General features: G+C 38.6%; 1 protein-coding gene across 2 annotated transcripts; it reads right to left on the bottom strand.

Annotated features, from left to right (window-relative positions):
* Window positions 1–57: 57 nt before the first annotated feature.
* LOC136411829 (uncharacterized) lies at window positions 58–24,344 on the bottom strand. 2 transcript variants are annotated; one of them, XM_066394577.1, is made up of 6 exons: window positions 24,134–24,344; window positions 19,029–19,387; window positions 10,123–10,251; window positions 7,335–7,493; window positions 1,817–2,012; window positions 58–1,457 (listed from the first exon to the last, which is right to left on the bottom strand). In XM_066394577.1, exons 2-6 carry the CDS (start codon window positions 19,337–19,339, stop codon window positions 1,275–1,277), a joined length of 978 nt encoding a protein of 325 aa, XP_066250674.1. In that variant the 5' UTR covers window positions 19,340–19,387; window positions 24,134–24,344; the 3' UTR covers window positions 58–1,274. The 2 variants fall into 2 exon arrangements, with proteins under 2 accessions (XP_066250674.1, XP_066250675.1); XM_066394578.1 differs by having other exon boundaries at window positions 19,029–19,383.
* Window positions 24,345–24,438: the final 94 nt, after the last annotated feature.

The following is a 24,438-nucleotide window of genomic DNA, read 5'->3' as shown; positions in this document are numbered from 1 at the left end:
ATTTTCATCACTTCAGCAGGAATTTTAATTAGACCCGAAAAACAAACATTCCCAAAATGTACTTCACAAGTTATTTTAATGCATTTATAATAGCGTTTGGTATACAAATTAAATTTATCTGTATTTTACAATATAATACATAAATCTATCAACTTATACGAAAGAAACTCCACTTTATGCTCCGTATATACTAGAAATTGTTACTTTTTCAAACCTTCTTATGCGTATAAAAATGGAAATAAAAGTACTGTTTCTTTTGACACATATACCTAGTGATAATAACTTAGATCTGTAGATAAATAAATAAATTTTTTGTTTAAGACAAATTGGTGCAGCTGCTTCATAGCCAAATCCGTAAAAATCTAGTAATTACTACGTTCTATAATGTCCAAATTTTGTTAGAGTAGGATAATGTAAGTAAAACTGAAAATGTTTCCTCACCTCTAATAATCCTACGTTTTAAAAAAGCTTTTGAAGCTGCATTTACACAAAGTTCTCTTCTACTTTATTCACAATATTAATTAGGACAGCAATTTCTTCCTTTTTTCTATTTTTATTTAAAGAACAAAAATGCCAATTTGCCTCGACTTTCGCTGCCAATAAATAGGAACAAACGCCGCTATTATTGTCCAAAAATATCATATTTCAATATTTAGGCAATTGTTTTCTCAGTGTCATTCCCCTTCAATTGTCGCCTATTTATTGCTGACTAGTTGCCCACTTTGACTATAACAAAACCCCCCTCAAAATTATCTTATAGACCTTCATAATAATTGCAAAGCTCGAGGCAAAAAAACATAATTTTTTTGATTTTCTTGTGCTGTGTACTTTATTTTTAGGTCACCCAGTATTACTAATTATACAAATTAAAAAAAATAAATAAAACACGCCTTTTCCAATAAGGCTATTGTACACTAGGTTTGCAAATTTGTAAGTTCTACTCCAATGCTGTAGAGGTCGACGCTGAGAAAAGATCACTACTTAATATCATTTCACTACTATTCTTATAGGACTGAGGCTCTTGCGCCTTATATTATTATATTCGATACTTTGAGGTAGATCCACCTCTACAGCACACGGGTTATATAAAAAAAGTAATCACATGTTAGCACAATATATTCACCATATTTAATTTCAATTACTAAAAAATTATACCGTTTATTTCTCTCACAATACGCCCGTGGGGCTGCGTAGCAGCAGCAACAGCGCTGCGGCACTGCGCAGCGCGCTGCTACACAGCTGAGTTCTAGCACCGCGCGCCACCTGTCGACGGTCTAAGATATCACACAGCAATTGTTGCAGCAGCCCTTCTTCTTTTTTATCGTCACAGTTTCGACTTGGACACCATCCCCCTCCGCTTTTATCGTGCTCCTCTGCACATCCACTTGACCCGGAGATGGGTTCTTGTCACTAGTTCCGTTGGTTTTTTGGGCGGGGCTGGCACCTAAGGCTGTTGCCTAAAAAAAAACAATAAAAATAGGTCAAAAAGTCATAAGAAGTTTCAAGTCAAAGACTCTAAGACCAAATGAAAAATGTGCAATTTTAGCTTAAGGACGAAACATAAATTTTAACTTTGGAAATGAAACTTTCCAGTCTCAAAAGAGAAATGGTTAAATAAGTGAAGTTTTGACACGAATTATAAAATTTCAATATGAAAATTTTACGTGTGATGTTGAAATTGATGAACCCCCCCCAGGTCTTTACTGAATTTTTTAGTTCTTCGTGCAGTAATTTTTTGGTTTTGACTAGAAATTTTCAAGTTTGAAAGCTCAGAAGGTTAGAAATTTCCAATCTCCGACATGAAAACAATTTTTACCTTTTTCGGACTGGCTGCATCGACACTGTCTGCATGATTTACATTCAGCGAATCGTCACCAGAGGGTAACGGTGGCGCTTGGCTTCCGGGCGTCGGAGTGATGGGCTTCCCTCCTTTGATTAGTTCAACTATTTGATCGGCCTCCCTCGAGAGGTCCCCACCTGGCCGGAATGGATTGTCCCAGCCGCTTTCCGTACTACAAAAACTATCATTCAGACCAACGGAAGACGTGAAGTTGAGTGGAATCATACATCTAAGAGTCGTTAGTTCAAACTATAGCTAAATTTAGCCCCTAGTCAAACAAATAGACGCCTCTAAACGCAGTTAACATACCGTGAAACCGATCTATGTGTGTTGTGTATGTAGGAATTAGAAAAATGTTATTTCGGCTACGACAGCGGACGACTGGCAATAAAAGCCGAGACCGAAATAGAACTTTTTGGGTTGAGTGAATTTAAAATTAAAATTTGGGTCAAAAATTTCAGCTTTGGATAAGGTTTCCAGTTCAAATTAAGGCGAGCTTTACCTGTCCTCTTCTTTGGGCACTTTGACCACATAATACAGCACTCCTCCGTGGGAGGGGTTGTTGGCGATCACTTCAGGCGCTGCCATGTTGCACTAGAACACTATCATAATAGTTCCAAACGCGACAATGCACTAAACACTTTTACGTGCAATTAGTTCTCATATTGTTATGATGGTTCAGGTATCACTGGGCTTACTTTCACCTCATTTCAAAATCAGTGAAGACAAATTAGACTTTCAAATATTTGCAGAAATTACGCGGTCGAAAGCACTATGAAAGCAAATATTTCAGTTGTGAGGTATTGAGTGAGGAGGATGAAAGAAAAAAAACCAATAGGAGGTACCACACGAAGGTTTATTAAACTTTCGATTAAACCTTATCACAGTGTTAAAAACCGGTCTTAAATTAAAAGCGAAAGTGGCAATTCTCGCAATGTGTCATGGCAGACAACCATGTATGGATGGCCTCGATTACGACCATCTTAAGAATGTTTTGTTTACTAGTCTGGCGAGTCTTACGTAAGGATTACAGCACTAGTGCTGTAAATAACGCTTATGTTTGAACAATAGATTTAATTGCGCATTATCATGTTGGGAGATTTAACACTTATGTTTATGTAAATTACTCTGTAAATAAGCAGTTTCTCAGTGAAACATGCCCACATTAAATTCGAATGTTTACAAGTTATTCTATCTGGAAAGATTCAATTCAAAATTTAAATATATAAGGAAACCGATTGGGATTAATTGGGAGCCATAAACGCGTCTATTTAGATAATAGAGTAAACGCAATAATGGTTTTATAGTCTCTTCACATGAATCACCCGTAAAAGGGCAATAAAAAGTGTAATTTGAAGTGCTCTGCAGAGCCAACAAAGAAAGCAATGCAGGTTCAAATTGGGTTATGTGGGAACACCCCTGGAGTTTGCTTACAGATGAGTGCGGGGGCGTACTTTAGGAGTGAATTTTCTTCAATGTCCGATTTGTATAATGAGCAGGTGATTTTCTTTCGGAATATGTTACAGTGTTATGCAAATAATTTATGATTTATGAGTAATAAACTTGCGATTTCTTTTCGTAATGTGAACCAGCACGAAATAGATATTTGCATTTGTGGATAATTTCTATTTTTATATCAAATTGACAACTCGAAAACCGCTGGAGTTGAATATATGGACAAGGACAGAAATTTGCCTCTCCTCAGGAGAGTTTCGAAAAGTTTAGTTATCTACAGGAGATTGGATTAGGAAAATCGGTACTAAGGACTACTGAAAGTCGCCTTCAATACTTCAAATTTTTCCCCTGAAAATCATCATTATTCATGCCGATGACACATCGCTGATCGCGCACAGAGCGATCCTGATCAGCCACCAAGCGCATCAACGAAGCATCCGGTTTAAAGCTGCCAGGAGCGAGAGCAATTTTTTTTATTTAGAAATTAGCTAATAAACCTCTTCGTGTGGGAACGTTTACACGGGACACTTTACCACTCCCCGAATATTGAACTAATTCCGGCTAATTAAAGCCGATTGTCCGCTTTATTAAGCGGCGTGACACTGACGTTATTATTAGCCCTGGCAACATCGCATCTCACTCACTGCCGTTAAACAAAAACCGCTTTAGGCCTAACTGTGAACGCAACGTCACGGCGTGACGATATGTGGACTGTTAGAGTCACGACGAGCGGCACTTTACTACTTTACTGCGATGACTAACTCTGCTGAATGCTCCTGCTTCGCAAATCCTGCGAGCTTTGCGCATTCCTACTACGCGCTGCTGCTCTAAAAAAAGATACATACTGAGTGTCACAAAAACAGCTAAAACTCAGAGACTCATAGTCCTAGAAATATAAACTTTAAAGGCTCAACCCATATATTTTTTGGGTCACCCAGTATGTAACGCTTGATAGGCATTAAAAATAACATATGATGTAATGTATTCATGACCTTAGGAGTGAGATTGTGTTTGCTAATAACATAATAAATTATGTTGTTTCGGGGTACTGTTATGTGGGTTTGGACAAGAGTTTCTGACCTCTCCTCAGTCACTGGCAGATGTAAAACGGTGAGGATGAAAATCTAGTTACATGGTAACACTCCTGAATTTACACTTAACTTCATTTGGAGGGGCACTCAGTAAGCAATCGTGCTCTACTCCGGTATCGACCAAACAAATTTAGATTTATAATAGTTTAAATTCCAAGGAAAAATTCATTACCCCCCATAAAGCACGCCATCCCCCCCGTCAGGGAGGTGCGATAAGCGATCGGCTCACACGCGAATTTGTAACGTCGAGACAAAGCGAGACGTTTCCATAAAGGAAAGTCTGGATCGGTTCCGGTTCCGCACTTTCCCTAACCACAGACAATACTGGGCCATCGATCCACTAGTGGAAAAGTGGAAACGAAGCTGACTAGGGTGGGGGTGCGGCGGGGAGGGTGCGCGCTGAATTCAGCTGCTGGTGCATGTATGTGTGTGAATGGGGAACTGGGGATTTCGGGTGAGAGTTGGCAACAACCCAGAATTAATAGTAAAAATTGCAGAATCTCAGGATACTTCAAGGCAATAAAACCAATTTCCCGGTAGTTGCAGATTTATCCCGACACGAGATAGGAATTTAAAATTGGATTTACGGGCATGAAGGATCGGTTCTCAATCCCTAGGCATATGGCAAATAAATCTCTAAGTTCAGAATTTTCCTGGATTATTATCGGTTGATATCCAGTGGTGTACATTTAGATGTAACTCAACCCTACAGATACATCAGCCATAGAACAGTTGTTTCTCCTCTTATCTATTGGTTCTTCGTAGGGGTTTAATGGAGTCTAAATTTTCTATCAGTTTGCCGCATTATGGAGACGAAACACATTGGTCTTACGGAGTTTTTAGTTAGTTTCACTTGGCTCCGTCCTAATTCCTTAACATTACAAAGGATTGATATGATTTAATCAAAATTTCTGTTATTGCTGTGCTGTCAAAGAAACTTCAATATACATTGACGAAGAAATCTATCGGTTTTTCACAAGTTCTAAACCTAATTTGAACAGTGGATTTTTTGCAATATACATATTTCTTCGTTCTATTGGGTTCCCTGCACCACCCCTCAGTTCCCTCACTGATGACACCCCTGAATAGTCTTGTTATCGGACAGGATGCGCCGGAAAGTGGGAGTTTACCTGACCTTTTGTTCACAGGAAATGGCTATTTGGCTCGTCAAAACTGGAAAATGTGGGTTAATTTCCTTGGAGTCTTGACGGAGATAGAAGGTGTACAATAACTCAGGGAAATGGGTTTTAGAGTGGAACGAAACGGACGATAGTCGGCTCTTATGAACGCCACTTTGAGGGAAAAGTTCAATTATCAGCAAACAGTCTTTTTCATAGAGTACTTTGTACCTTGAAAAGATTGCTGCTGGTACTGCTTCATTTATTACAACCATTAAGCCGTGTCTGTGCAACATAAGAAGATCTGATGGGAATTCCTTCTTCACATACCGCAATTACAAGTCATTCACGTCTTTTTGCTTTCGTTGCTTAACATAATCTCGGCCTGAAACCAGATGAAAAACACTTCACTTGCAGGAATGTTTAGACTAACATGAGAACTCGCAGACGCCGAATTCCTGGCGGTTTTCCATGACATTCAATACGATGGTCTCAATTTTAGAACTGAAGAGTGAAAGGCAAGAATGCGGTTAGAGAAAATTTTTAATTATGCAGGAGCACCCGCGAGAGCCGCGAGCAGACCAAACAGGGAGGGCAGTAAAGGAGAAAAATTTCTTTACAATAAACAAATATCTCAAATTAACTATGATTAAAGCACTTGACCCGAGGTTAGCTAAGTAGGAGAACCGGAGATTAATCTAATTACCATCATTACTTCGTGTTATTGGAAGACCGTTAAGGTGATCATGTTTAGATTGCCATTAAAAAAGGTCAGTGTCATTGGGTTTGTGGTTATAAGGTTGGGGCTAGTTATTAATACAGGGTGAATCTTAAGTAGGGATTTTCTTTTTAACACGACCTAGAAGTCAAAAAACTAAGTAAAATCTTCATGTAACATTTTTTCGAAATCCTAAAAACAACCGAAATATGGCATATGAAAGTTTTAATGAATAACAAAACCCGTAATTATTATTCGTGTCGGGACTAGATACAAAAGGTGTTTAAAATTGTCGAAATTAGTTTCATTTATACAAATTGTTGCTTGCATTATTCACGACTCTGTACATACTGTTGGAAGAGATTTTTTTCCTCGATTTTTACGACGTTTTCTATCCGTTTACTCAGCTCTGCCACTGTATTAATTTCAGTTGTAAACACCAAACTTTTAATATTGTCCCAAACCCTGTAAACCCCAAAACCTGTAATTTCACGGGCCATCTTAATTAAATTCTTCGCGCAAAAGTTAAAATTTGGTTAATTATATTTTCGTGTCCCTACCAGAAAAATGGCACATAAACCTAGAGAAACCGAATGAAATGTAAACACATTGTGGAAACCAATAGTTCAGAATATGCCATCATTAATCTAATTCCGAAACCTATGCAAAACCTTATCGATTTCTTGTGGGAGTACTCATTTTATTTAATAAATCTTTAAATATCTACCTGGAGAAATGTTACAAAGGGGACGAATGGCATACATATTAAAGAATAAGAAGAGCGGAAAGAAAACAAAAAAATTCGCAACCGCGCAGAGAAAGTTAGGAATAAGAAATTTTAAAAAATTGTTAAAAAAAGTATAAAACCAAAAAACTAAAAAAAAATTAGAAAAAATCAGAAGAAAGTGCATACATAATTACAATTCTTCCCTGAAAATGTTTTTTCAAGCAACTTTGGAAGAATCACCTTGTTTTTGACATGAAAATCTAATCCTATAGGAATCTATAAGAGATTCTAATGATCTTCTATAAATTCATCAACTTGCAAGTTTCGCTCTTTATATCACGTTTTCGGCCTGAATTTCAGTTAAATTAGTCTTTATGCTCCTCACCTTTCCGTTCGATTATAAACCACATGATTGACGTCATTTTTCAACACCGGCGAAGACATGGCGAATTCGTGGTCGCTGAATGAAGGATCATCCGGTAAGTCGACTTCTTGCGGTTTCGATTGTTGGAAAAACGTAACTCGTACTTTCTCTCTTTCGTCTCTGAAATTTTGAGAAAAAAAACTCCGTTACTTTACATTTCATAACTGTTCAGCATTAGACTTAAATTAACTATAACAGCACTGAATTCTGCAAGTCATAAATGGCAGTTGGACGAAAAATTCTACCTTTAAACGGTACTGAACCAAGTTAAAACGCAATTCACTTACATCATCCTAGACACATACGCAGAACGATATCCTTCTGAAGGTCAATAACGCAACAATAACGACCTCATGTTGCTTTAAATTTTCACTCAATGTACATAAATCCCATCTCACATTGGTACTGACTTAGGTACAATGGTACCATGAGTGGTGACTCTTCATGGCTCGTTTAACCGCGCGCTACTATACTACTTCGTTCAACAGCTCATTGTTGGAACCCACAACAACAACTAAAAGGTAATTTATTCCGAAATGGTTGTTAAATGAATAAAATGTGTTCTGAAGGCAGTTGCGACTGATCTAGTGGTACCCTTGGTAATGGTACCACGATGGTAAGGTTTGAAACTGGAATTCAGATTTCTGAAACTTGTTTTTGGCCCATTATGGACATTTTTATTGGCATTTGTAATGGTGAAAAAGAGAAGTTCTCATGAGGGTTTTGACACTTCCTATTGAACCATTTTCAAGGGGAAAAAATGGAGGTTATAGTTCAATTAAATCTTTGGTTCCACTCCTCCTTCAGTCCCTCTTTGAGCTTTGAGTTAGACAACCGTGTGCTTCATTTAATTCTATCGGACGGTTTAAAAGTCAAATCCTAAGCATTGAAATTTCGATGTATTAAAGCCGTTTCAATTCTCTAGCTTTCAGGTCGGAAGAAGTTTCGACGTCTAACAAAGATCAAAGATTTAATTCTGTGTGTTTTGAGAATCTCTGAATTCGGTATTAAAACGTGAAAACGACAGTCTGAAGCTTAAAATATTGACGACTTGAAGTGATTAAATTTCACCCAATTTGGCTCTTTTTCAGTTCGGTCTTCAAACTTGAAAACTTAAGTTTCAATGTTGTAATTTCCATTTCTTAAGAGAGCCTTAGTCCTGCTCAGCTTAAGATTCTTTGAATTGCGTTTGAAGACTTGTAGATTAAGGAATATGAAGATTGATATTCAATAGATATTTTTAGAGTTTAGTTCTGTGTCCCGGCAACATTAGACCTTTATAGTTTCGCCGAAAAGGTTTTAAAAGCTGAAGTGATTGATGAGAATTTGATTTAATTGGATGAGAATGAATAATCAATCGATGAAGTACAAGGAAATCATTGACAGGCCTTTAAAAACCATTGTTTGCTTAGTGATAAACCCACCTTTGCACCTATTCATGCTTTCGTGGAAATTCTATTATTTGGCAACCTCAGATAACGAGCGTTATGCCATACCAAACGGGCACTTTTTCAAGTTCATACGATCTTCATCAAGTCCTATTTAGCTTTCTTTAATGCGTTCTTAACGAGGCTTCAAGGCTAAAGCTTGAAATCTTAAAAAAGACTTCAAGTGCTTTCGTTTCGCTCACTCTGACCCTTTCCCCGTTCGCTCTTCAAGATGAAAAACTTAAGCTTCAACCTCCACGTTAAAATTTCGGCTTCTTAAGGGAACTTCAGTCTCGCTCAACTTGACTTGAGCAGGCTTTAAATTGAGCAGTCTGTCATTCAATACAGCCAGATCCCCAAAGGAAATCAACAAATGGCACTTAATCGCTCAAGGCCTAACCCATGTTAGGTTTTATTTTTAGAATTGGCAACATGCCCTATTTGATTCAATAATATTGCCTGTTGATACTCACAAGAAGATGTTTTAAATATAGATACGACCCATGTGGGTGGAACCTGTTTTCAGGTAGAGATTTTCTGTCTTCAAATACTCAGATTAGTTTGAGTTAGTTCTCAGTCCAGCCTCTCGTTCTACGTCTGCATGAAACTCAGAATTGAAAAGGATTTAATGCGCTTGATTGATCGGCATGTTGCACTTCAGGGACAAGTAGACACGGAATGAATGTATTAATAAAGACCTTGACACACCACTGTTACTTTTCGCAATTTTTTTCGCCCTGGCGGGGACTAAACTACACGCAAATATAGAAAAAATCTGCAAAAAGCATCAAAGACGTTTTTCTAGACCCCCTGACATTCGTCTAACATCAACAACAATCAATACTCCTTACACGGCCCCACTCACCCTTTTGGCGCCCTTATCCCAAAAACTGCACTCCCTGCCCCATCTGCACTTGAACCTCACTAAGGCACCTTCTTAAATCCGAAAAGGCGCCTCGAACTACACCTTATTCGGCTATAAACTACGCAAACATGCCTTAAACATTATTGCTAACGATGTTTCAGGGCTGTAATGGCAACCATGTTCTGTGTATGGACAGACCACGCCTCTATGAGATAATCATAGTTTTCAAGGCGACGGCAGGAGGCGCTAGCAACGCTCTGTGTCACATAAAGCTTCCTTTCGCTCAATTGTCTACGGCGGTAGTCGCGCAAAGTTGCCGTCAGATGGCGCGTGAAGTGCGATTTAAAATGGGGGACCGATAAACAAAACGAGTAATCCTGACAAATGAGGTTATGAGTTGTTCCTGGGATTGTTTACGTCTTACAGCGCGCTCTTGGGAAATTGATTGCCGACTTACTCTTTATCACAGCCATTAGTAATGGATATTCCATTCTCCGGAATTGGACTAGGTTCAGGTTCCTCTTGGACCGTGCTCTCAAAAATCAGGGTCTCCACCATTGAGCCTTTGGAGCTGCCAAACGACACTCTGGAAAGAACGAGAAATTTAAAAAAAACTGAAGTTTACCTTAAAGTGCAACGCGTCACCAGCCCGGCGCTTCACTCTCTAAAAAAACTTAAATTGAGGGAAAGTGCGCAGACTCTGATAAAAAAAAAACAAGTGAGTGACGTATTTAATAACTGATTAAATGTCAGTCCGTTCCAGAATTTTGGAGCAAAATGGGCATTTTTGTTTCAAATTCCAGTCAATTCACTTCAAACTCAAGTCAAAAATAGCAAAATTGAAAAATTGTAAACTGCGGATTAGTGAAATTCCCCCAATGAAGTTCTCTGAAAATAGAGAGCAACTTCAGGTAAGAAATCCGCCATTGACATATACATATATATATAAGAAACTCAGAAGGAATATTCTACATTATCCTTATCACAACTTCAGATTAGATTTAAACCAATTCTCTGAATTTCCTTTGATAACTCCTGAGCTTAAATACTCAGAAAGCCTTGCTCTTCTTCTGCATTCAAAGACTTAACATTGAATATTTTTGCACGCTTGTAGGCGATCTCAAAAGCTAATTTGAACCCCACCTAATTCACCTTGACTCGCTGCAAATTGCGTCTCATCTCCGGTAGCGAAACTTTGCTTAAATATCGGATAACCAGCGAATTAACAATTTCATAAGGCAAATTGACTTTGCTTCTTGACGGTCATACTCAACATTTGCTCGACAAACCTCCTCATGCGTTATTCGGTTCATGATTGTTTAATTTGCTGTGCTTATTGCACTTCTATCCAATTAAGGGGATTATGTAAATGACCAAAGACCTGGTAGTCATTGCAGTCAATGATCTATAAAAATTCCAAGTTCTTCACGCTTAATTACTATGCCTTGCTCGTAGCTGAGGCTGACCAAATTAGGTTAGAATTTGGGTAATAAGGAAATTGGTTTCGTGACGAGAAAGGCTTCATCGGATCGTTAATATTCTGAGGATTCGCCGCAAGAATAGCTCAAAGCAAATCAAACAATGATTTTGCACCATTGAACCCATTAGGAATTACCCCTGCTAAAACTCCATTATTAATTAACCCAGGTATGTTTTTTTCCTCCCATTCAAATCACTCACGTGTCATCCACGTGTCTCAAATCCCGTTTCACCTGGCTAAAGGGAGTTTCACAATATAATTTTCCATGCTTCAGCTGTAGCGCACCAGCGGCGGGTAGTTTTTTCGACTTCCTTCGCGTTTTTTCGAAATTCCATATTTTTTACAATCTCTAGAAATTTTCCACATTTCCACACGTTTTTGAAATGTTCAAGTTTTCAGAACTTTTTCGAAATTTATTTGCATAATCGTTAAATGATATTGTGTATAACCATTAAATCCCTGAACGGACACGTGATGGCGCTAGCAGCATCTATTATTCACTTGTTGACACCTATTATTTAATTTTGACACCTACTATTTATTTTTGACATCTACTAATTGCTTTTTGACGTGAATAATGGCATTTTTTCTCTGTATCGCCAGGATGTTATTGTGCGCATTTATAGTTGACCCGCATGCATAAATAATTTACTTAAAATGTCAAACACCCACGCCGCCTGATTGTGTACAATTCCGCAGGGAATAATAATTGCATTTGCTGCCCGTCTGGCATTTAGCTTTTAATGTTCAATTATACAGGAAGCTTTCACTATTTGGGCCATATCAGTCATATTCATACAGAGTGTCCCAAACCGACAATTCTACCACAAAGCAATAACATTGGCGTTAAGCACGTAAACATCAAGGAAAATGTAGGTGCTTTTGTTGCCGCCCACGTTCTGCTATGAATATATGGACCACCTCTGTCGAACCCTCAAGCTAATCGAACTTATCGGTTTAGTTCAGTCATAGACCATGAACGCTTAGTACAGAATAGAACACCTTTAGGTGCTATCCATTAAAGCTTTATTCGTTTTTTATAACAAGTGAAGATTCATTGACATTGGCCGAAGTATGAGTCATCAGTCCTTCAACCAAGTTCACATAATGGTTACGTAAGACTTTAAGACCACTTTCCCATCGAGCCTTGACCAGTCTAGGGGGAACCCATACCTGCAGCCATGCTGTGTTGCCGCTTCTCCAAATTTTCTTCGTCTCCATTTGATACCCGTTTGCCTTTGGTTTGCACACTGCTGTCAGCAGGTAAATTGAGAGTGGTCATTGCGATATGGCAACTATGTGGCAATGGTGCGGTCACTTTGGTTGCATAAACGGGAACGATTTTTTGTTGTCGTTTTACGGTCGCCAACGTCGCGGTTTTCTCAAGACGAGACGAAATGGGGAATAAGTCTCATGGCATCCAATATGTAGCATTTCATTAATAATGGTACTTTCATGTTTTTAATGTCCTGAGAAATCGTAACGTATCGAATCCAATAAATAAGAAGAGAAAACGCTTCAAGTTGCTATTCTATGAGCCAAAACGGAAGGAAACCATTTGGAACTTGACGAAATCATATTTCTACTTATGGTGGTAAGCTACAGTCCTTCCAAAAAAATCAGCAGATTGACCTGATATTTTAGGGGTTTTAAATGTAGACACAGGAGCTTTGAAAACTCTGAAATAAACCGTCTAGATTCCTCCATTTGGAAGAAACAATCTTCTAAACTTAATTACATTTTCAAAGGAGAGTTTCTTCTTTTAAATTACTCTTGTGCAGTGCTTGTGCGGTTAATTACTCTTATTCAGTGCTTCCAAAAAAATCCACAGATTGAGTTTATATTTTGTAAGATTGAAGGGTACACATGAAAGCTTCCCGGGCCCTAAAGCCAACCTTTATAACTGTTAATTGCGTTACATATCACAAATGTTCAGATCAAACACTTAAATCAACGAAGAATTCATTAAACGTGGGTTCCCAGCACTTGTCTGAGGATTGAATGTTTTTCACGCTAGTCGAAGATGTCATTAGTAGTGCCTAATTGGCAGAAAAATGCGGAACCGACTTAATAAAGAACCGTCATAAGGAAGCCATTGTCGTCGGTGCATCGGTGCATTAACCCATTCTTTTTGTGCCACATTCATTACCAGGTTTGATTCGACCATAGACTATCCACGTATAGATAATCTATTTAATGACTATTTTGGCGTCATTTAGCATTGAAACATACATCAGCGCCAGCCATTACCTCCAACGTGAGCGGTAGATGATCAATCTCTTCATCTAATATCTCTGTGGCTTCTCTGCCGAGTATTTGAAACGGCTGCAGTCATGGTTTATCTTAATCATATTACAAGGAAATAACACTTGTTTTGGGTTCCTGCACTATTTTAACTATTACCGTTAACCGTGACCGCATTCCCGGGGTTATCAATTCAATTAATCTGCGTTTGGTGCCATTGAGACGTTAATTTCTAATTAAAGTTTCCGCTTAGGTATGGCTCATCTCTAATTATACATTATGCCGAAAATCATGTAAATCTGTTCAAATACTAATTGATTTTAAATGCGAAAATGTTGCATGCAAGAGATCTTAATTATTGAACCTCCCATGAAGTCTGATGCAAATTGCAGGCAAACCCACCATGTGTACACTGAGCATAAATCACTTGCTTTTGATTACAATATTGTGTAGCGTATAAGCAAATTTAATTCCGCGGGCCTTTAATTTCGCCAAAAAACAACAAACATGAGGACGGAATGGGAAAACAAGACGCCTCTGGACCGTTCCGAAAATAGCAGTGATACGCCAATGACGCGGGATTAATCGAAAGTGCGCAGTTTATTTTCGGAATTTCGCGATTTCGACCCTGCACTTAACCTTTTGACTAACTCGACGACCCGGCACTGTTTGTTGATTTTGGCGTGCTTGGTAAGACCTAAATTCTTATCCAAAAGTATTCAAAATATATTAACGTAGTAACAGGATGAGCCATTACAAATTGTAGGTGTCTGAAGGAAAACCTTAAAGGTGTTAGAGCGCCTATGTCTTCAAAGCCTAAAATGCAAAGCTTTCAAGCACCTAAAATGTGAGCGCCAAAAATGGACTTTCCTAGGAATACTAGCCAACTTGACACCTTTAAAAGTACAAAAACCTATTAGAAATCTAGTTCAGAAAATTATACTTCAGAAGAATCATTTTAAGACTGTTGGAGTTCCTACATCTCTCCTTCAAACAACTAAAATAGAAACTCTGCTCACTGGTCGATCCTCTTGGAAGTACTAGACCAGAGTATCTAGGCATCTGCAAAAAGTGAGAAACCCATTCGAATGCTGAATGTACTTTAGAAATTCGTATCTAACAAATGGAATAACCGTTCATTTTAGGGTTATGAAAGTGCTTATATCTGTCTTTCCACCTCCTAAAATATTAGCTCACTTTGTTCATTTCCTTAGAAGCATGGAAATGGAAAATAGCGCCCATTTTCCCTGATTATTTGGAAATTTGTTCTCGCCTTAAGAGGGATAAGATACGCCACTGATTCCCATATACACGAATCCCAGGGTCGTCTTAAGAAGGGATTTGAAATTTTAATATACATTCACCGACGTTCTCATAAATCGAATTGTCAACCCAGATCGCATAACATCACAACCTCTTCGAATCGAGTTAACGACATAACTCAGTTATTTCATTCCTCCGTAGTAACTTAATTGATTCAAATTGCATTAAGGCCAAGTTTCGAAGCAATCAATTTGTAAGGCTTTTATTGAGCTTAATTACCGAGCTGTTAGCGCAATTGCTGCGGAGAACATAATACAAACCATAAGTATTTTTCCTGAAAAAGCTGAAATCAAAGAGTGGGATCCTGATGATTAACGGCTCAAGGACAGTTCCACGAAACTCATCCAGAAACATTTCCCCTGTTTATTATTCGAAATAACACGCTTTAATGAGATATAGGAAGACTTTTATTGGGCTTAAGAAATCCGGTCGATTGTTTACGTCTTCCTATAAGGCTCGTAAACCGCCCAACGATTGATCTATACCTGTCTTTAGGAAGTTGTCAAGAAGTGACGAAATTGGACTGGATCCATCCAGGAAAAGAATGAGGCGAACTATGGAAAAATTTGCCAAAGCTGGCATAAACAATGGGTCCTGCTCCCAAACTCAAACGGCCAGAAAAATACTGAATTCCTCCTATAAAAGTTTACTTCAGAATTTTGGACTAGGTCCAATATTTCCTTGTGATGGGCACGCTGACGCTACCAGTCACTATTATTAGTCCACGTTACGTCACGTTCTAACCGAAAATTAATTTGTATTGTTCGGAACCATAACCTTTCCTCCGATCATTAGTTTTACTTCAAATTCTCGCGTGGGAAAAGAATAATCATCACTTGCAGTGGGAAGACCATTTCCATACCACCTTCACTTCCTCACTTCATAACATTCATCACAGAGAATTTCAGCTAACGAGGCAGCCTTTAATGAGGCCGCATTAAATGTCCTAATGGTCCTAATTTATTCCAGTTGGAAGGTGCGAAATGTTCCCGAAATATACATCAGAGAACTATCCAGGAAGTATCCATTATCATGCAGAAACGCTCTTGTGAAGACATCGCATTATTTATTTGGTTCTAATAGCCATCAATTATATCTAACTTAACACTAGAGGGCACCAGAGCTTTACAGTTAGCGATCGCGAGTGGTACCGTCAAGTCAAGTACCCATGGCTGCAGGTACCGCACTTTTACCCATTAAGCAGTCGATCTGTTTGTCCCAGTTATGGTGGAACTATGGAATTTTGTCATTGACTAAAAATAACTGCGAAGGTTGCATTACATAGAGGTAGAACTAATTCATTTGCGTCTGATGAATAATTGTATCTGATCAACTTCGAAACTCGGTATAGCAGATTCGAACAAGAATCGCAATATATCTGCAACCAATGTATGAAACGAACGATTCAGGATAATACAGCTCTAAAAGTAGAACTGAACTAAGTAAAAACCAGTTCAAACTTGACTAACTCGCCGTTGTCTTTGATGTTCAACAGCAACTCTTCCAAATTTTAGTGGATTGTTATGTCCTCATTTTTGTTTAATTCATCTCAACCAAAAAAGTATTTAATAAAGATTTACTTAAGTGGGAACCGGTTTAAACTTGACTTAGTCAAATGTATGAAACTGGAATTGCGTGACTGATTAAAATAGCAGTTCACTGTTATATTGCTGATGGAACCAAAGAAATCTCGAGATGTCGAATATTAAAGCAAGGAGTTAACTAAAGAAATACCAGTCTAAATTTGACTAAGCTGTTGAACTAATCAGGACCGCAACACTTTACAACTGATTTAAGCAAAATTCGTTCACTATTATATTCCTGTTTTACGCAGATTTACGTATGCGGTTTACCAACTTGGAACTAGGTGTTCCCAAATTGAATGAAAACCGCAGTGCTCTTTAATAAAAAATCAAGCTACATCCTGTTGGCTTTCTCTTGGTTTTAAGGACGTTTTGGACTTGCATTATATTCTCGAAAATAGCTCAAATTAAACAAGTTGTATCCTGCTTCGTGTTCTAGTTTCTACTAATTTCATCCTACATGCTGTCTGCTTCGCCTCTATCGCGCGAATTTAATAGAATATTAGATTTAGGTCAGTTGCTACTGGATTTGAGCATGTTCTGCTCAGTACTATGAATTAACGTTGCTAAAACTGGGGAAAAATTCTTGTTTCAATTTAACTGAGTGGTTTTCTGGCTCAAATCGTGATTTTCTCTCCTATAGGTCCGTGAATGAACTTGGGGGTATAAAATAATGAATCCTCTTACCAGCCCCAGTCGTGCTGACTTAACCCCTATCTTGCTTTCAGATAAAGCAATCTAAAGGCTGTTAAATCATCCTAGACAGCCTGACTCAATCCCGAGGCCCAGCTGCTCTGTTGCAATCGATAAACCACCCACCATTTTGCTGCAACCCTCTATGGCTGGGGTGGAACTTTGCCCTGACCTATCTTTTATGTGCGTTGTTTAACTATAAACTTTCTTGCAAAGCTCCGCTGCGGCTAATTAATTCTATTGCATAATGAACTTCCTATAGCAATTTCCTAATTTTTTAAGCCATGCAGGTAATGGCAGGTGCCTCATTAAAATTGCATGTACTTCCCAAATGGTAAACGGAACTGGGTAACTGTACAGTTTGTTTCACGCACAAGAAGCCGGTTTGTTTCTTTTTCTGGTTCTAGTGACATATTACGTAGTACATATATTGCAGATGAGTGCGATCAGATAGCACCCAATTAGTTTGTTTGCACACTAGTGTGTTCCCATCAGTTTTTCCCAGGAAATTCCAGGAATCCAGGAAGACTGGATCGTAAAGGTGTCAGGCGGTTTTAATTTAAAACAGTTCCCAAGATATCTGAGAAACAGAAAGTGTACTGATTGGCTTCTACAGTGTCTCCATTGAAGTCATTACATCCAATTACATGCCAATTTACAACCCAAACAGCACGCTCAATGGCATTTCTCAGTACGTTAGCTGCAACGTAAATAATTCATTTTTCCTCGATTTTCCAGCAGGAACGCCTTACAGTATATTTAAACAATCGGTCCTTTTTACTCTTGTATTATACTTTGGCTAAAAATACGAGGGCTGCATTTAGTCATGGGCGTACCAATATCAGCTACCTTTAGTATTCAAGAAATGTCCGGTTACAATAATCGTGCTTGCGTGTATAAAGGAGTATTATTTACAGTTAGAAAGTAATAGGTTTTGGTCGTTGTTTTGCATGTGTTCCTTCTAAATTGAATTTGCCACGCTTGTTAGGGAAAAATGCTCTTCGGAGTTAATTAGATTCGGAGTGGCGTTGTTGTTGATGCGCGAGAAGAATGACTTTCAAAGGCTGTCTGCTCCTAAGAAATTTACAGAGACTTAAAACGTCTTAGAATGGACCTTTTAAGCTCTTGCATTTGAACAATCCAATTTTCCTTATTTGGTTATCCACTGAGCCTGACTAAATCTTCTCAGAAATTGGACAGATTGAGCCTCTATTTCACGGAACCAAAGTGTACCTATTAAAGCTTAGAATGCCCTAAAATTTCTTCATAGCATCTTAACACCACTCTCTAGTACTCCAATTCTCCCAGCATTTCTAAATAAATTCTTCGATGAATTAACAGTCTCTGAATCTATCTAATCAAACAACCATCATTTTTTGCTAGCAAAAATCCAAATACTTCATGGGAACTATATCCAACCTGCAGAAGGGCCGTCACCAGATCCTTTACTCTCTTCGCAAATTAAGCAATTAATTAACTACAAAAACTGTCATTACCGCATAATCATTTCTAGTTTTTTTCGGAGATAACCGCAGTTAGTTTCACAGTAATAGTGATTTCTATGGGAACCAAATCCGGCTTGCAAAGGGGCCTTTGCCACCGTTTGTTTTTGAATCAATGCACTCGACTGATTCATTGTCAAGGAACCATTATTGTCACAAAATAACAGAGATTTGCATAGTTATTTTTTCGGTATAGAAATGCAAGCTGCGGTCTCGTTTCTTTGGAAGAACGTTCACCTCAAAGGTTCCCACAATAAAGTCCAAATTTGAGAGTCTGGGCACGTAAATGTGAGACACGAGGTCAAGTAGAAGTTGCTACTTATTTATGTTGTTGGGAATTGGTGAAGAGGAACTAAATATGTGTGGGGAAAGATAAATATTTATAAAAATGGAATGTAAATTGCGTAAAACAGGTAGTGCGGTTTGTTTGGTGTAACAAAACGATTTCATCATAGCTTTAATTTATCGTATAACTGGATAAACAAAACCTCAATAAAGCATTACTATGGGGAAATTTCCAGAGTTGCCAGATTCTCACCTTTTTAACGACTGGTGTTTCCCATTGACGTTCAACTTGGGTTTCCCCTTGTCCGTGCTGGTACTTGTGGGCGTCATGGAACTATAACTCGCAGTTGCTGTAGTGTCACTCACGAAACTGCTCACACTCGTCTCTTTGCTTATGGGAGTGGAGGGGACGGCCCCTTTCCCGTTGGTCACGACCGCACTAGAGTGATTCCCATTGGACATAGAGTGGTGCCCATTGGGTGCTTGATGGGCCAGAGGGAGCTGCATGGGTTGTTTCGGACCTGGTGGAGGCTTCTCCTCCACTGGCAGCATGTAGGAGAGCATGGCGTGGCTTCAAGGAGAGGGAAGCTGCATCTTGAGCTGGGAGGCTTCCTGGAAGAGAAATAGTTAGTTGCTAAGGAAGGTTTGATATTTCATCAAAAACCTGAGAGATTGCTTGAACTGTTAAGTAGAAAAAGATATTTTGCGAATGTACTTTCTATTCCTAAAGGAATAAAACGTTTATCTATAGTCGAGTAATCTCGGTCATTATCGAAAGGCGCCTACTCTCGTTCAGGTATCGAAAAATGCGTTTACAATAGGCCTTAAATCAGGACGTTTCAACTTATTTTATTTTCCAATAACATTGCACTTCCAAAAAAATAATGCTCAAGCACTTGCAGTAAATGCAGGTGCGTTCTGGATGCATTTTAAAGAAAGACAATCGTTGGCGAGATCTATACAAGTACTAATTGATTTAAGAAATAATTGTGGAAAATTGTCAGAATTTTATACGTCAATGAGCTTATTTGTATTTTGAAAGAAGTACATTTCAATCCAGAAAAAGCAGAGGCGTACAGAACTCAATTTTCAAAGAGGAACAAACAACAGCAAAAAATCAAATGGATAATATAAATTTAAAAACAAGGTTTCTTATAACTTGAAAAAAATATGCTATAAGTGTAATATAAGCAGAGGCGTACCTGACACAATCTGAATAAAAAAAGCTGTAACACATACTGAGTGATATAGAGTTTCTCTATATAATTTCAAAAATTAATGTAGAGGCATACTGGACGAAATTTCTGAGCCCAAAAAACACTTTTCTGCCGACATAAAAAACTTAATTTGTTAAAAGAAGCAGTTTTCCAGACACAATTCGAGAACGGGCTAAAACTTCCTACTCGGGAAACATTTTACCTGTAACTACCTTGTCTTCAACCGCCTTTCCAACCCATCCCGGTTGCGCCTCCATGACGATCCACAAACTAGGAACTGAAATCGATTTAATAACATTAAAGAAAGCGTCCCCAAATCGCGTTAACTGAGGGCTTTGACTAACAAGATCCCCTTCGGGGCCCACAGGGCGACGACCTCTTCATGGACAACTCGCCTTTCTATCATCCACCATCTCCACAGCTCGTAAAACTTACGTATTAATGGCAGTTTTGATCTGACAACTCAAATAAATTTTAATACGATTTTTCGCGCTAAAATTAGGAGCTTCCTGGATTGCAACTGCCCCGATAGTATACAATAACGTCTGACCTATTTGTGGTTTAATGGCGAAAATCGATAAATCCATTAGGGGGATAAATGGCTCATTTGAGGTACGTGAAACTAGAGTAATTCTTGGATTTTTGCAGGTAAAAGTCTTTAATTTTAGTAGAAAAGTGCTTTGCTATAGGAGATTTATATCCTGCACAAGAATTCTTGAGCTACTACGCCTATGGTTTCATGATAAGCGAAACGATAATTTGTGAGATTGCAACGAAAGCTCAAATACATCTTCCTATAGAAATTGACAGTTTTAGTTTATAATCCTGAGATTCCGCAAATGTCCTGAACATTCTAAGAAATTAAAGCAGTTTTTACAATAATTCTTGCAGGAATCCCAGGCTTCCAGCGGCTACGCCTATGGCTTCATATTAAACTAACATTCCTGAAGTCCTGAAATTTCCTGTAGATCTCTAACGATTCTTGATTCAAAATGATTGGTCTCAATTCAGTGCAGGCTACATTAATGATCCATGAAAAACAATTTTCTCTCCGAACAAAGCGACGACAAATCCCCAAAGAAACCGAAACATGGCACAATAGCCGACGATTATTAATGTGTATGGCACACAATGCGGTTAAATCATTCAGTACATACATGCTCGTATGTGCACATATAGCAATCTCACAAATTAAGGAACCACTTGGCCAAGGCCAAACTATTAGCTAATAATGGGAGGTGCCATGGTACCCACTCATTTGTGGTTTCGGCAATATTTATGTAAGATAAAGCAGTATCCGAAAGTAAAGAAAATAAATGGTTCCTTCAGCAGCAATTTTCTCTTTCCCCTGATGCTGACGTCCTTCTTTTATCCCATGTAAAACATACTGGACTGCTTTGTAAGAAGATAAAAGAGCGGAGTCCCGAAACAAGGGGCTTTTTTCACCCGGCAAATATCCCGTGTGTATCATCTCCTGAAGGCTATTTCCAGATAAACACCACTCAAGCTAATTACGCCCATATGTTTAACTTTCGGTCTAAAAGCTCCAAAAATAACCCTTCAACATCAGAAAACCACCAGCTGATCCATGCAATCGCCCTCTAACCATCTGACCCAATTTAAGGCAGCAATCGATACCTCCATTAGTCCAATTATGAACACCAACAAGAGTTGAAGTAAGAAGAGGAGTCTCCATCAATTTCCATAGATTGACGGGAAATAATGGACGACACTCACGTCATCGCACAAAGGCGGCTTTAAAATTGCGTCATATGCGAAGGGCGCGCCCTTAATGACTGAGGGGAAACGCATTGAAGTGAATTGTCATTTTAACCTTTTGTCAGTTGAGATTGAATACTAAAACGTGTCTGGAGCTAAATAGCAGGGCCGCGCCCTATTTGAAATCGAGCCTAAATGAAAGCTGGTTTGAATTTTGTGGCTAAATTTGTACGTGGTTTTGTCTGTCATCAGGGCTGTACCTCGCACATAAATATAACTGAAAAGTTTGCAGTTTTTTCTACAGATTAGCAAAGTTCTGCTTTGATTTGGTCATCAACAGGGCCGTACTGCAGCTTGATTTAAAGTAACTGCTTTCAAAATAAAGTCAGTGTGGTCTGTAGGCTGGGTATCAGTCGAAAGTTTGAAATTTACTCTACAAACTCCTTGAGTTTTGAAGGAATCTAATTATCAACAGGGCCAGACTAGAGCTCGACTCAAAATTGCTAAATACACAAATGAGAAATTCTTCAAAAACCATGAGATTCTGAATTTTTTCCTTCACAAACTGCGCGACAATAATTATCTTTAAAGATATTCGCCGGAGGTCTGAAGCATTCCCTTCAAATGATCTTATGTTGGTTTTAATATAAATAAATTTATTACATTCATCAAACTAGTTCTATTTAGTCTTCGCAACATAGTGAAAATAAAATATCACTTTTTAGCTCTTAAGCCATTAGAACGCATCACTCTAATGAATATCAGCCGAAACCCTGCAGATTTCCGTATAGAGCACCGCATTTTCGTTTTGATTTAAGCAGTAACAGGGCCGTAATGGAGCTCGTTTCAAATCTATTACGTTCCCAGAGAAGTCACTGTTTGAGTAAGGTTCTTTATTTTGTAGCTCAGAAAAATTCGACAGTCTCATGAACATCAGATAAAATCTTGAAATGCTCTTTAAAAATTACCTAATTCTCGTTTTAATCTAAGCATTGAGCGGGCCTCGGTGCAGGTCGATACAAAGTTATTATGATCATCAAAGTAGTTTCATTCTTTGTAAAGCGATCAGATTCGCAATTTTTTTACTCATAAACCATTAGCAAGCCATCTTTCTCATCAACATCAGACGAAAGCCTGAAGATTTCTCTACAAATCACCGGATTTTCGCTTTGATCAGGCATTAACAGGCTCGTACTGAAGCTCAATTTTAAGTTATTATCTTCATAAATACATATATCTTAAAGAATCGAGGGGTCTTTCAATTTTCTAGCGCAGAAGCTATTTGGAACTCATCACTTGTGCAAGTACATATTGCTAAAAACCAATTTTTTAAAATCTACAAATCACCTAATTTTTGTTTTGATTTGCACACTATCAGGGCCTTTTGGAGCTCGATGTAAAGATATTACGTTCATAAAGGAGTACCTCTTCAAAAACCTCTCAGATTTTCAATTTTTTTACTCGGAAACCTTTAGAACTCATCAGCCTCATTTAGTATATCAGTCGATAGCGGGCAATTTTCACCATAAACTGTTATATTCTCATTTTGACTTAACCGTTACCGGGCCCGTATTGGAGCCCGATTAGAAGACTTTTACCGGATGAGATACTCTTTAAAGAAGGGTGAAATTGTCCATAGTCTAAATTCTCATAATTATCAAAAAAATCATCTGAAACCCTGAGTATTTCTCCACAAATCACTTTATTCAAGTGTCCATCTAAGCAATAATACTAGAGCTTTCAACAATGAGTGTACCGTTTCTGCTTTTGTTATCATCCCCCAGTAATCGCCCTCCTCTCAGTGTGTCCCCTCAATGCCTGCTCCCTCAAAAACGATGACCAAACAGAAAACTTGAATGCTGACGACAGATCAGATATACTGTTTATAGCTCAGTTTAAAACGTTTCTAATCCAATAAACCGAGGGAGAAGTCTGGAAATGCGGAAATAGTTATACCTTGATATAAATTGGAGTGTCAGATTTGCGCAGACTGATTACGTTTGGGCCCTTTTATCAAAGGGCCAACGACACCTGCTAGATGACTCTTCATTTCTCTTTGATACTAGCACCGGGGAATTTTTTGAATAAATTAGAATTTGTATTTAGAGCGTTTTAAATTGGTCAAAACCCCTACAACAACTTCAAAAAATGCTCACTAATGATACAAAGCCTTTGAAACAAATCCGTTGCTGCGCCACTGCCCTATAAGCAGGGCTAATCCCCTTGCGATAACAATTCAGACCGAGGGTGGAGTCTTTGAAAAGCCCAAACTACCACTACAACAGACAATGGGGTGGCCAAACTTGAACCAATTTCCCTTAAACTAAAACTACATGAAAACACACCAATGACAAGCTCCCTCAAAGATTGAGGCGCTGAGAAACCATTCGCAAGCCTTCCACACGCCAACCGGTACACCTACCCGACGTTTCGAGCCTCAGGGTCTCTTCAGGATGGCTGTCACTCAAATTGCATCCGGATTATCCAATGGCGGTTCGATCTTCGGGGAAAAACAAACGGCACCAAACAAAACACGACGCACAAGCCCGGTCGATTATGATTATGATCGCAGTCGGCAGGGACTGAAACACGGAATCGCCCATACGCGATGTCGCCGGCAATATGCGCGATTTGCCGGCCCTCCTGAGCCGGAGAAATGAGGAAGTGAGATGGGACGAGGTTGCCAAGTATGGAAGGTTTTCTAGGAACTCTGGGCGCACCAGCTTT

This window comes from Euwallacea similis, chromosome 10 (genome assembly GCF_039881205.1).
Source record: "Euwallacea similis isolate ESF13 chromosome 10, ESF131.1, whole genome shotgun sequence".
Taxonomy (NCBI): Eukaryota; Metazoa; Arthropoda; class Insecta; order Coleoptera; family Curculionidae; genus Euwallacea; species Euwallacea similis.
The sequence above is the reverse complement of the archived record's forward strand: the minus strand, read 5'-3'. Positions and strand labels throughout refer to the sequence as shown.

Bases quoted from the DNA above. Each gene is read 5' to 3' on its own strand.
- LOC136411829 (XM_066394577.1), bottom strand. From the start codon at position 19,339: ATGCTCTCCTACATGCTGCCAGTGGAGGAGAAGCCTCCACCAGGTCCG. The intron at 10,252-19,028 runs GTGAGAATCTGG...CGTTCTTTCCAG, and splicing joins AAACACCAGTCGTTAAAAAG to AGTGTCGTTTGGCAGCTCCA. The intron at 2,013-7,334 runs GTGAGGAGCATA...TAGTTTTTGTAG, and splicing joins GTTTATAATCGAACGGAAAG to TACGGAAAGCGGCTGGGACA.